General features: G+C 47.6%; 1 protein-coding gene across 1 annotated transcript in view; it reads left to right on the forward strand.

Annotated features, from left to right (window-relative positions):
- The window catches only part of lrig1 (leucine-rich repeats and immunoglobulin-like domains 1), a 29,532-nt gene extending 16,695 nt beyond the window's left edge, over positions 1 to 12,837 (forward strand). The window contains 14 exon segments of the mRNA XM_030777013.1: positions 54 to 197; positions 324 to 467; positions 1,678 to 1,821; positions 4,072 to 4,152; positions 7,069 to 7,140; positions 7,606 to 7,677; positions 7,948 to 8,111; positions 8,367 to 8,687; positions 9,668 to 9,949; positions 10,824 to 11,258; positions 11,404 to 11,420; positions 11,422 to 11,536; positions 11,688 to 11,969; positions 12,361 to 12,837. Of these exon segments, the coding sequence (XP_030632873.1) occupies positions 54 to 197; positions 324 to 467; positions 1,678 to 1,821; positions 4,072 to 4,152; positions 7,069 to 7,140; positions 7,606 to 7,677; positions 7,948 to 8,111; positions 8,367 to 8,687; positions 9,668 to 9,949; positions 10,824 to 11,258; positions 11,404 to 11,420; positions 11,422 to 11,536; positions 11,688 to 11,969; positions 12,361 to 12,566 (2,479 nt within the window). The 3' untranslated portion in view covers positions 12,567 to 12,837.
- Positions 12,838 to 13,674: the final 837 nt, after the last annotated feature.

Genomic DNA, 13,674 nt, shown 5'->3' on the forward strand with positions numbered 1-13,674 from the left:
TAATACTAGTCATTGTGATATGTATCTGAATCCTGTTTTGTTGTCTTCTGTAGGGAGCTGAGCAGGAACAAACTGAAATTGATCGAGGGCCTCACCTTTCAGGGGCTGGACAGCCTGGAGGTGTTGAAACTCCAACGGAACAACATCAGCAAGCTCACAGACGGAGCTTTCTGGGGCCTGGCTAAGATGAGAGTTCTGTGAGTATCAAAACCGTTAGCCTTCCGTCCTGTTCACGACAAAAAAAACAAAAAAACACAACACACACACAAAAAAAACTACATTACCCACAATGACGCTGAACTTTCCCTCTTTCCCCCCCATAGTCACTTGGACTACAACAGTCTCAAGGAGGTGAACAGCGGCTCCCTGTACGGCCTCTCCTCCCTGCAGCAGCTCTTCCTCAGCAACAACTCCATCTCCCACATCAACCCTGACGGCTGGCGCTTCTGCCAAAGGCTGCGAGAGCTGTGAGTGCTGCCTCTGTCCCGTTAGCTATCAGCACATGAAAATGAGTCTGTTAACGCAGTGAGCGCTGTGATACTCGCCTTTTTTTTTTTTTTTTTTTCTCCTTTTTCTTTTTTTTTTTTTTTGGCCAGATAAGCTTCTGTTTATCCCTTAATGAGGGCCAGGATTGACGGCGCTTAAGAGCTCGCCCAGTTTTTTTTTGGTTTTTTTCCCCCACATCTCCTCAGTGTGAAAGGCAAAAGCGTGTAATCTTCTGTTGGTATGGATGTCAGAATTACACAGAGATCTCCATCTGACTCAATGGGGTCTTATCCTTGCTCCTGAGGCAACGTGTGTGTGTGTATGTGTGTGTGTGTGTGTTTGTATACATTGCATTACTGCCGCGGAGCTTTCAGTACCCCGTTTCGTGCGTCAGTCTGCACCAGTGTAAACCCAGCGCCCGCGCCCACCATCGTCTCCGCGGCGGGACACTCTGTGGTTGTGAGGGGCTACGCGGCTTTGTTAGCGGAGCTTGTTGACTGTGGTATCAGTATAGACCAGTGGTTTCCTGAGTGAGAGCAGCGTAAGCAGCTTCTTTTATGACAGGGCTGTTATTGCATTCCGGGCAAGACAGCCTGATGGTGCCCTTCTCCACATGGCTGCTCACAAACTCTGCTCTCTCTCTCACGCTCTCTCTCTCTCTCTCTCTCTCTCTTTCTTTCTCTCTCTTTCTCACTCTCTCTCTCTCTCTCTCTCTCTCTCTCTCTCTCTTTCTTTCTCTCTCTCTCTCTCTCTCTCGTGCACGCTCATGTTCTCTTGCCACAGATGGCGCGCATAACGCAGCCTTTGACAACTGCCGCATATTCATGTGCCGTGACCCGGAGTGATGTTCTTAACATTCATATCTGGAGTCTCATATAGTTTATCGGTTTAAGGAGATTTTTAAACACTGTGATTGATTTGACTCTCTCCCGAACATAAATACCAATGATGTCTAATCAAAGAGGATTTGAAGTTAAAAACATGTCCAGTGGATGATGCACTGGAGTCATATACTAAACCATTGGAGGGATTATGGGATGGTTGGTTCCACTTACTGCTAGGGATGTTTGTTTACCATGGTGTTGTAGATATGAAATAGTAACTACTATTCCATCCCTGTAGTCCAGGTTTAAAGCGTGTGTGTATGTCTGTGTGTGTGTGTGTGTGAACGTGTGTTTGCTTCCTTTGCAGGAACCTTTCGTACAATAACTTGACTCGACTGGACGAGGGTAGCCTGGCCGTGCTGGGAGATCTACACACTCTGCGTTTGGGACACAACTCTATCAGCCACATTACAGAGGGAGCCTTCAAAGGGCTGAAGAGCCTGCGTGTCCTGTGAGTATTCCTAAAGCTCTTACCCCCGCTCTGTTCCCCCACACACTCCAACTCTCAATACTGTTCAGCAAACTGACGACGAAACACATCGAAGGCGGGCGCATTCCCTGGTCCCCTGTTTAATGTCAGAGTAGTCTCTCTTTAAGACGTCTCTCTCCAAATGAAGTCATGAATCCACGCAGATGTATCAGAAAGCAGCCCTTATATATATATATATATATATATATTTTTTTTTTTCTTTTTTTAGTGAGAACTCTTTATTTTCAGTGTTTTCTTTTCTTTTCTTTTCTTTTCTTTTCTTTTCTTTTCTTTTCTTTTCTTTTCTTTTCTTTTCTTTGTTTGCATGTTGGTTCCCACCAAAGTTGGATGCACATGTGTTCTCTGTCTGTGGCTTCCCAGGAGAGCCTAGCTCTTTTTTAAAACTACACAGTGAAAGGCTGCATGGGAGCTTTCCCTCCCGTCCACACAAACTCTAAACAGGCAGAGCACTTGGGGGGGGGGGGGGGGGGGGTTGGTCCTAGAGCTCTTCTCTATCTGAGCCAGAGAAAAGAATTAAGCTTTCACTTGCTAGACCAAGCCTTTCTCACAGTGGGGTGACAAGCCAAAGCACATACAGAGCCCTCGCTGCTGGCAAAGGGGCAAACCGTGGGGGAGGGGGGGGCGCCGATGTGTGAGAGCCTCTGTTTGGTTCCTCTTTGCCTCTCCCTCCCTTTCTCTTTCTTTCTTTCTTTTTTTTCTTTCTTTCTTTCTTTCACTCTTTCACTCTTTCTTTCTTTCACTCTTTCTTTCTTTCACTCTTTCTTTCTTTCACTCTTTCACTCTTTATTTCTTTCTTTCACTCTTTCTTTCTTTCTTTTCCTTCTTGCTGGATTGCTTTTTTTCTTGTATACCGTCTAGCACGTTCATTCGCTCGCTACTTTTCTGAACGTCTCACTGTTTCGGCCTACTCTGACGCGTTAGCGAGCTTGACTTTTATCTCGATTTTTTTTTTTTCCCAAACTTTCGTTCGCGCTTCTCTAAACTCTCCCGAACATCTCCCGTAGCCCGTTCAACTCTCTCGCGTCTTTGTTCCTTCACATCTCTCTCTATCTCTTCTTTTCCTTTTTTTTTTTTTTCCCACACTCTCCTCTTCCTCCTCACTCCCTTATTCCTTCCTCGTTTCGCTCTCCCTCCTTCTCTGGAGCTCTCCATGAGCCAGTTCTAATGCAATCAGGAGGCTAGTGCTTGGCTCCAGCACCTGCTGAAAGGGAGCAGGGGGAGTTTTAATTGGTGCACGTTGCTGGCGGGACGGCAGGAGCCCGCTGCGGGTGTGGACGCACTGAAACGGCCAGCCTTTCAGCCTGGACGGGACGGGGTGGGGTGGGGGGGGGTGGAAGGGGGGTGAGAGTCAGGCTTGAAGGGCCCCTGCCCTTCCATCATTAACAAGCCAGCGACCATTCATGGCCAGCCAGCCAGAAAGAATAGGAAATTGGCAGCAAAGGTTGACTATGGAGGGAAAGGAATAGAAAAAGCTAAGGGGGTCGTGCTGGAGGGGCCCGTCAAAACTCAAAAGGTTTTCAGAGTTTGAAAGACAGTCTTTTAATAGCACAGAAACAAAGTGTGCCATAGAGAACTTTTTTTTGGTTTGTTTGTTTGTTTGGTTGGGGGTTTTTTTTAACTTTCCTTTTTTTTTTTTTTTCCTTTTATCCGTCGAGGTTTTTTGTTTGCCGCTGTTCAAATAGTTGTTTGGTTCGGACGACTTGGAAGTTGAAGGTGGCCTATTTAGAAAGCGTCCTAATCACATTCATCTTCTTTGGAAACTATTGTCAGGGCCTGATTGAAAGAGGTTTATTTGGGCCAAGTTGTCCCGGTGTCAAGACATGCCTGAGCACTGAATTACAGTTACATTACGGATGTGTTGAAATGCCCCTACCTGCCATCACATTCACCCTCATGATAGATTTGAAACTCTCTGTGTGTGTGTGTGTGTGTGTGTGTGTGTGTGTGTGTGCCAGTCCCTTTCAGCTGTCATGCATTATATATGCGTTAGCCTGTGCATGACTGTTTCTTGCCCTCCCCACACACAAAGGAAAGAATGTACTTGGCTGGCAAAGCGCTGGAGAACTCAAGCACTTTAAACCAGGTGTGTGGAGGAGGGGCATTGACCCGCGGGACCTGCGTCTGCCAGGGCTGTGCACGGGTTGTCCAGCGAAGGCCGGCCAAACTCTCCTCAGTCTAAACCTTCTCTCTCTTTTCTCTCCGCATCCGCAGGGAGCTGGACCACAACGACATCTCAGGCACTATAGAGGATACCAACGGAGCCTTTACTGGACTGGACAACCTCAACAAACTGTGAGTGTCTTATCCCCCCCCCCCAGCCTCTCTCTCCCTCTCTCTCTCTACCTCCTACCTTCTCTTTTTTCCCTACTATCTCTGGCACCGTCAGTATCTTGGCCTGCTGTCGGTGCATGACTGTCCGGGCCCCATGGGTGCTGCCTTTAAGACTTTTCAGGAGACTGCTAGCCTTCCCTTTCAGCACTTCCTCCTGCCAACAGGGGAGCGCTTAGTCCTGGATCAGACAAACTTCAAGTTTATTTCCCCCACCGGGCACACTGCGTCATTTGGAGCAATGAACGATAGATAACTTCAGACCTCATGTATCACGAAGCTCATATTTCACCCCTGCGTTCAGTGCAGAATGCCTGAGAAGTTCAGGGGTCAGTCTAGATTTCAGCGTTCAGAGTTAACGTAAAAAAACTGTACTTTTGTTTTTTGTTTTCTTCAGTTGTGTCTCAGAGGAAAAAGACAGATGTCAGAAAACCAGATATATAGTTACAAAACTCCATATTTTTCCAGTAGAAAATTCTGGAAGTTACTCAGCAGGACATAATAAACAGAACCCAAGTGTTTGATGCAGGCATAGGTGAACTGAATAAGACTCCCATGGCTAAATCTGAGAAGCGCTCAAAGTTTTTCTTTTTTTTTTTTTTTTTTTTAAGTCCTGGAGTGCCCATCCCTGACTCAGGCCTAAGTTCTGTTGTTTAAGTCAGAGAGGGCGTGAAATGGGAGGGCGGGGGCGGTCATACACATCAAACCCCCCCCCCCCCCTCACGTCCCGCACCCCCCGGCCTTTTGTCCCGCTGGCGGATAGCTGCGGAAACCACCCAGCGATGCGCTGGCCCTGGCAAAATCCCGCCTCCCTGCCGGAAAAACCTATTCACCAGTCCTGGGAAATGGGAGAGAGCGGAGGAGACATCAAAGTGTCTTCCGCCTGCTTTGTGTCTATCCAAATGGGACTGTGGATATTTCCAGACCGAGTTTGACAGGGTTGGCTGTATTTTTATGGATAGCTGGCCTCGTCGCATTTCTTAAACCCCCGCGTTCCCATCTTTTTGGGACGGGGGTCAAAACGGCCTCTCTTCCTCATTCACATAGTCCCGTAATTCTCCAGGATTACCAGAACTATACGTGTAAAGCGCTTTCCACTTCGTACTGAAACAGAATGAGCCTACGGGGAGGTTTTACCTGTTGCGTAATTAATGAAATAATTTAGCACTCACCAAGATGCAGCCTGTAAAATCTACCCCCCCCTGCCACCCCACCTTCCTTGCTTGTGTCTCCCAGGCTTTTCCGCTGCCTGGCATTGGCAGGACTTCTGAGAGATGGCGGTTAAGTGATTTAGACGCGTTCCGCATATCTGTGGCTAAAGGCAGTTGAGTCGGGGATGGAGGGCTAGCCCGGGGCGCAGTTGCCGCTCTCTTGCGTGACCTGCGGCTTGGGCCGTTGCCCTGACGATGGCAAGGTGCCAGTCAAGAGACGGAGCGAAGTGATGTCTCTGTCTGGAGCTGACAGGTCTCGTCCCAGCCTTCCCTCGGTGAAGCCAGCTCCTCCCCCTCTCCCATGTCTGGGGGGGGGGGGGGGTGTCCTGGACCTTCTGGCTCTCCTTCCACCGTTCTCCCTCTCCTCAAATACTCAGTACCTGGCTGATGACAGACGGCCCAGTGGAGCGAGTGAGAGGCCGAGACAGAAGAACGTGTCTATACATTCTGGGTTCAGACCCTCAGGTCAAACAGCGGTTTGTTTACGACGTCTTTTTTTGCATTGTTCGCATTTCTTTGCTTATTCCTTTTCTGATCGGTCTTGACCACGTAGCCCTCAACAACGTGTTGATATCGTAAACCTGTATCTAATCTCGAAATCTCACTCTTAGTTATATAAGGAGAGAGAGAGTGAGAGAGAGAGAGAGAGAGAGAGAGAGACAGTTGTTTTGTGGGAAACTTAGCCTCGTGCAGAATTTTTTTGTTAAGCCCTAATCTAACGCACCTGGTTCAAATATTCAGTGAATCCTCAGGAACTTGGTTAGCTCAAGCAGGTGTGTTTGGGAAGGGCTCGAACGAAAACTCTGCATGTGGGGGGGGGGGTTTCTCCGTGAGCACTCACGTCTGAGAAAACAGATTCAATAAAGATATACGTTGGACGTTTATAACGAGCTACTGTTGCAGCAAGCATTACTGAGCACATGTTACAGTGTGGATGGTAACTCACCATGGCCTCAGTGTAACAGAATGGGATCCTTAATCTGTTTGGACAGAAAGTCTGTCATTGGGGAGTGTTTTTCACTCAGTCCCTTGGCTGACACTGTTGCGTGGAGATTGAAGCCTTCCGACGCGGGGGTCACAGCTCTGAATCAGACGCCTGTTTCTGCTTTTCCTGCGAAGCCCACTGAGGGGTAGGGGGCGGCTGGTGTGGGGGGGGGGGTGGTTTTGAAGAGCGGCCCGGATTAGACCCCCAGATGGGGGCAAGCCACTTGTTCTCTGTTTGAACCTGGCCTTGACAAGGCTACTTTTATTACTTTACAAGCTGTGTTGTCTTCCAACGAGAGCACCTCCTTTTCATGTGACTCACGGCTCACGGCTCCACCCTGTCATCGCTATTAAATTCTAATAAAGATAAAAGTGGGCTTTGAAGAGTAGCCCAGGCCCCGAATCCTTCGACGTCCTAATCTCTACACAGTTCGGATTTCCAATACCTCAATCCCCTGCCTTGCTTATCAGATTCAGCCAAACTAATTGTGCCTTCTCTCTCTCTCTCTCTCTCTCTCTCTCTCTCTCTCTCTCTCATTCTTTCACTCTTTTTTTTCTCTCATCCTTTTTTTCTTTCTTTTTTTATCTTATGTGTGTGTGGGTGTGTTTTTGCTTGCATTCTGCTTCTTGTTTTTTGGTTCATGTTCTCTTATTTATCTGTGTCCTTCGTGTTTGGAAATTGCAGAACTCTGTTTGGAAACAAGATCAAGTCGGTGGCCAAGAAAGCGTTCTCAGGCCTGGAGGCTCTCGAGCACCTGTGAGTATCCCACAATGCCGCGCGACTCTGGTGCGGCTGCCAAAAGTAGCTGCTTGAGAGGGCTGCTAGCAATTTAATAGCGTCTTTGTAAAATGAGAAGACGGGCCGTTTGCGAGGCCAGCTGCTTCCCTCTCGTTAGAGGCAGCTTCAACTTTGGCCTTTTTTCCCTGGTGCTGGGAGCAGAGTTATTGGGCATATGGTCAGTTTCGTAGAGGAAATGGAATTTCTATAGGCTCTTTCGCAGGCTCGGTATGTGTGAGCAACCTTATTGAAAACCGTGGATATACCCTTAGTGTAATATCTTTGCCCCACGTTTAAAGGGGAAACCTTATAAAGGCAGACAGGGTAGGCTAGGCTAGGCTGAAGCATAGCATCAAAGCTGTGTGTGTGTGTGTGTGTGTGTGTCTACGTTCCCATGTCCTGTTTCTGTCACGCCTCAAGACCCTCTGTTTAATCTCTCAACAGGAACCTGGGGGAAAACGCCATCCGCTCCATCCAGCCTGAGGCCTTTGTCAAAATGAAGAATCTTCGCAACCTGTGAGTTCTTAATCTCTTTTATGCGCACACATACACTCACCTCTCTCTCTCTCTCATTCACACACACACACACACACACACACACACACACACACGTACTTGAAACCTTTTTTATCCACCATAAAATGACATGGGGTACAGTACTTTCTAGACTGTGGGATAAAAAATGTCATGTAAAATGCAGTAACATCATCTCAGCTTATTAAAAGAACACTGAAACTTTTTTTTTTTTTTTTTTTTAATTTCCTTTCCCCCCTGTAATGATTATAGGCAAATTCAGAGCGACAGTTTTCTCTGTGACTGTCAACTGCACTGGTTTCCCGAGTGGCTGGTGTCACGAGGACTCCAGGCTGGGGTGCAGGCCACGTGTGCCCACCCCGAAAGCCTGAAAGGCACCAGCATCTTCCAGGCTCCGCCACAGAGTTTTGTGTGTGGTAAGCACCTGCCCCGTCCTTTGCAGTACAGCACAATGGAATAATACATTTTGCATGCGTCATCTCTGTAGCCCTGACAAAATTTCAACAGGTCAGTCAGGTGGGTAGTATAGTTCTTGTAGCACATAATATGTAACACATATGGTTAATGTTTACGTTTCATATAACCAGAAATATCTACAGTTTTAGCTTCTTTTTCATCATTGTAACATATGTGGGGGGCGTGCGTGTGTGTGTGTGTGTGTGTCACTGTAGACGACCTTCCTAAGCCCCAGATCACGGTGCAGCCTGAGAGTACGGTGTCTGTACTGGGTCAGGATGTGCAGATGACCTGCACCGCGGCCAGCAGCAGCAGCTCCCCCATGAACTTCGCCTGGCGCAAGGACCAAGAACTACTGCGCAACGCCGAGGTGGAGAACTTCGCCCACGTACGGGCCGGCGACGGAGGCGTCATCGAGTACACCACCATCCTGCACCTGCGCCATGTCACTTTTGCCCACGAAGGGCGGTACCAGTGCATCATCACCAACCACTTTGGCTCCTCCTACTCTAACAAGGCCCGCCTCACAGTCAACGGTAAGAGTTCCTTTTGTTTGAGTTTTTTGTTTGTTTGCCCACCCCCCCTTACCTGATAGTTGGATGATTTTTTTCCCCCCTGGGAGGCAGGCATGTGGACCCCTCAGCCAATGAGAGACCAGTTTTTTTGATTGATTTAAAAATAAAAACCAACGGGAACTTCTTCAAACACATTTGAGGTTGCTGTAGCGAGCTCAGCTGTGTAATAGTCCACTGAGTCACATATCAGCCCTCTCAAAGCAAAGTCAAGCGAGAAAAAAAACCATTTCTGTGACCCGGCGTGCTCTTTCTTACCCGTCTTTCAGTTCAGTGAGGCATTTTCTCATGTTTCCCAAAGAATTAGGACAGCTGTAGGGAGAGATTTCTGTATTACACAGAAGCTCAAATATTTTCACACACATTTGTGAAAGGGAAATCTATACGTTAATGTTGTGTAGACCTACAGACTTTTTTTTTCAGGACTCAATTTGTATGGCTATGTATCTGGTTTTGAATAATTCTCTTAAGATAATGTTTAGATTTAGAGGTTATTTGCTGAATTGAAAAAAACGAAAGGCTAAGCACGTTTTTTTGCTCAAGGACATAGTTTGATTACTCCTCTCTTTTTTTTTTTCTGCTTTCTCCCTGTTTTGTTTTTTTTCGTTGACTTGGACTGTGTCTTTCTGAGAATTTTGGAATTTGGAACAAATTGATTTTGCTGCATTGCTCTGCTAACAGTGCCTCTGAATTACACGCCCTGTCAGCTTGGCCAACAGATGCAAATTGATTGTCTGTAGGCACGTCTTGCTTTTCTTGCCCGTCCCATTCAGCCCATTTCCCAAGCTCAATTGAGTTACCCACAATTCTGAATGCTGTGTTTGTTTGGTGGTTTGGCTGCTTAAGGGGGAATAAACTATGTTTTGACTAATTCGCTGGCCTGTGCTCTCCTCTCCTCATACACATACACACACACACACACACACACACACACACACACACAGTGCTGCCCTCGTTCGTGAAGACTCCCCGTGACATCACAATCCGGGCGGGCAACAAGGCTCGGTTAGAGTGCGCTGCCGAGGGGCATCCCGCGCCCCAGGTCGCCTGGCAGAAAGACGGCGGGACCGACTTCCCGGCGGCTCGAGAACGGCGCATGCGCGTCATGCCCGACGACGACGTCTTCTTCATCATGGACGTGAAGCCCGAGGACATGGGGGTGTACAGCTGCACGGCCAAAAACACCGCAGGAAGCGTTTCGGCCAACGCCACCCTCACCGTGCTGGGTAAGGCTAGGGGCACGTCTCCACTGCCGATCTCCTGACTCAGTAAGAGGAAATCCTTCTCTGGCTTGATTCAATTTCTTCGTTTCTCCTTCTGAGGAAGTTGTATTTGTTCCAGTTTCTACGTCAGAGGGGATTCGGCTAACCTCAGCACTAGGGAAGAATCTTCTTTTCCTTTTTTTTTTTTTTTTCCACCCCTTGTTTGAAGCAGCTGTGGCCTTGTCTGTCGGGTCAAAGTGGAGGGGTCAGAGAGTGGGTCACATGGGGGGTGGGTGGGCTCAAACACTGGTATTTTTTAGTGTTTCTCAGACCCCGTTTTAGTCACACGCTCACAGAGTCAGGTCAGAACTTGTAGTTGGGGCTGGAACCCTCAGTCCCTCTCTTCTGGCACGGCCGGTAGTTCTGAGTGTGTTGCTTACTCCGTCTGTTCAGTCCTGAATGAAAATTTGGCTAGAGTATTTCTGGAGGGGTTGGGGGGGGGGGTGGATTTAGAAACCGAGTGGTGTGTGGGGGTCAAGTAAAATCTCTTAATCTTCCCCTCCGCATGAGTTTGGAAGTGTTCCGTTCTCTCTGTGGCGGAGAGGAAGGTTTTCTCTACAGCTGAAGTCAACACACGGCCCATATCCCCTGTCTCTAACAATTTTGCCCATTGTTTAGTCTCTCATAATTATGCGCGCCACTTTCCAAAGGCACTGTCTTAAGATTACCTCATTATGGGTTCGGCCTGATCAGTTGCTGTTTGTTCAATTCAGTGGCCAATGAAATCAAATTCGGAGCTTAACGTGGCTTATCTGAAGCTGTTTTGAATCTGGTTGTGTTTGGCATGGAAAAGGAAGCGGTGGGAAGGTTCTTACATGGCACTGTGATGTATCTGCAGAGACTCCGCACCTGGCTCAGGAGATGGAGGACCGCCGCGTGCTCGTGGGGGAAACGGTAGCTCTGCAGTGTAAGGCCCTGGGCAGCCCCCCGCCCCGCATCACCTGGCTGAGGGGAGAGGAGCCGCTGCGACCCACCGAACGCCACCACTTCACCCCCGGCAACGAACTCCTGGTGATTGGCGGCGCGACCCTAGAGGACGCCGGCCGTTACACCTGCGTCATGTCCAACACGCTGGGCACCGAACGCGCCCACCTCCAGCTCACCGTCCGCCCGCATTCCGAGGTCTGCGCGGCCCCGCCCGGGCCCAGCACCGTCACGGTGGGCATCATTGTCATCGCCGTGGTAACGAGCATCGTGGTGACGTCACTCGTCTGGGTGTGTATCATCTACCAGACCAGGAAGAAGAGCGAAGAGTGTAGCGTCACCAATACAGGTGAGAACATCCATCTGTAATATTCAAATTATGTTCTCTGTCAATGGCCTAAACTTTTTTTTTTTTTTTATAGTCAGTTTGCAAGGCCATCTCTCACTGATATTGCTGTTTGTTAGAATATTAACTTAACGTTCTTTACTGGCAGACGAAACTATTGTACCTCCCTGATGTGCCAAGCTACCTGTCTTCCCAAGGGACGCTCTCTGAGAGACAGGATGTGTGCATTCGTGTGGAGTCCAGCGGTGGCTCCCAGGCCAATGGGCACATAGAGAGCAATGGTAAGCCTTGACACTCATCATCTCTTTCTCCTTTCATAAAACACCTTAGGCCTGTTTACCTCAAAGCACAAACCTCAGCAAATTAAACTCAGACTGGGTCCACAGCGTGTCTGGTTTGGACTAAAAGTTGTTCTCTCGTGTGTTTCCTCAGGTTTTGATAGGCCAGGGGTGTGTTCAGACTGCCTGGAAAACGGCAACAGTTACTCCAAGCACTCCGCTTACATCCCTCAGGGGTTAAGCTCGTCGGGGCTGGAGTATCAGCAAACACACCAACCGGCGACGTTTACCGCACCGCCGGCAGGAGAGACCATTCTCCATCCCACGCCCCACTGCAACGGGACCCCTAACGGGGTCAGGAGAGAAGGCCAGGCGCCCATGTTCCCAAGCAACCATGACAGAGCGGCGTCGCAAAAGAAACAAAATGACAGAAAAGGTGAGGACTGACACGGAAGACTTTGTATATCTCATTTCCCAATAAGCAAGAGTCATCGTTTCACTCTGTGAGGTAGCGATGATTCATCCTCTGCTGTAAATCATACGAAACATTCAGCTTCCATCATCAGCTGGCATTCTCACAGACGGGTTCTGTCTTGTTCTGTGTACTGGGGTGGAATGATTTACAATGGCTCGCTGTAAGAATGCTGATTTTTCATTTACGCTTCAACGCAGCGATAGAAAACACTCCGTCGCCTGGGGGTCCGAGGAGTGAAAACGTGTTTTGGATTTTTTTTTTTTTTTTGTACCTCACACCATTGACGTGGCGCCCTCTGTTTTTTTTCCCACCTCCCTCTCTCTCTCTCTCTCTCTCTCTCTCTCTCTCTCAGGGTCGTCAGCGAACAGGATGGGGACGTCGGCGTGCCCTCCGTCGTACGAGGAGGTCTATCACGGGCCTGTTAAAGTGACCCCTTTAACCCCACACTGTGTGGACAATGACTGTAGCTTAGAGCTCACGCAGACCCTACTGTCAAACGGACATGCGCAAAGACCCTCCCAGTGTGAGAGCGCCTCCCTCAGGCGGGCTAGCGACTAGCACCCAAAAACGGGCCCTCACTAACACTCTATGAAAGTTACTTTTTGTGTTTAGTTTTTTTTTTTTTCTTGTTTTGTTCTTTGCACTGAGAACTGCTACCTCAGACTGGGAGGAACAGAGCTCGCAACGTCTCCGCGGAGACGGAGACAGCCGGAGTTTGAAGGTGAGGCTTGGGGAGAGACGCGCGTGGTGCGTCTTAACTGAGCGTTTTGACTGTACATAATTTTAAATCCTCCCAAGGGAGATAAGAAACACAGGTGAAAAAGAAAAAATGTGACTTGCATTTGAAGCATGCAAATGTAGGGAATAATTGTACAGTATAATAGAGTGCTATAACGTTGGACATAAAGAGTTTTCTTATATATATTATATAACTTTTACAAAGAGTATTTGGATCTATTCTGTGCATGATGAGATCAGAGTGATGGTTATTTTTTTGTTTTGTTTTATTTTTTTTTTTTCCCCTTTCATTTAACAACTTCCTTTCTAACTTCTCCCAGTTTACTTCAGTGGTGCCTTACTGCATGAACAAAGAAACCATAAACTTGACTCTTGATTAAGAGGAATTCAGAGATTTTTGGGAAATGTATTGATACGCGTTTCTGCACTTGAAGTTTAGACAAACGCATTGTCAGCCATGGCCTTAAGTCACAATTCATATTTGCTTGTGTTTTATGAAGGAAGAGCTTTGAATTTATTTATTCAGGTCTGATAAGGTACAAACGTATAGAAAGATAAAGTTCATAAACAAACAAGATTTTGATTTTTTTAAGCACTTTGGTATGCATCACCTGGGACATTAAAATGTATTTTTAGGCACAGATGTGTTTTTTTTTTTTCATTATTAACGCCTAAATTTTGAACCTTTTTTGCCAGAAGGCACTCACCATGTTTCTGGCATTTTCCATATGTCATTTTGTCGAATCAAAGCTCTTCCATCTACTAAGGTACTGACTACCCAAAAGCTGCTTCATTTTCTAGCTGGTTACCTGTGGTACAACTGTCTTTTTTTTTTTGTTTGTTTGTTTTTTTTTTGTTTGTTTGGTTTTTTTTTGCTTGCTTTCCTGTTTCTGTAACATACTTGGGAAGAAGATATGAACTGAAATGC

Source organism: Chanos chanos, chromosome 6 (genome assembly GCF_902362185.1).
Source record: "Chanos chanos chromosome 6, fChaCha1.1, whole genome shotgun sequence".
Classification (NCBI taxonomy): Eukaryota; Metazoa; Chordata; class Actinopteri; order Gonorynchiformes; family Chanidae; genus Chanos; species Chanos chanos.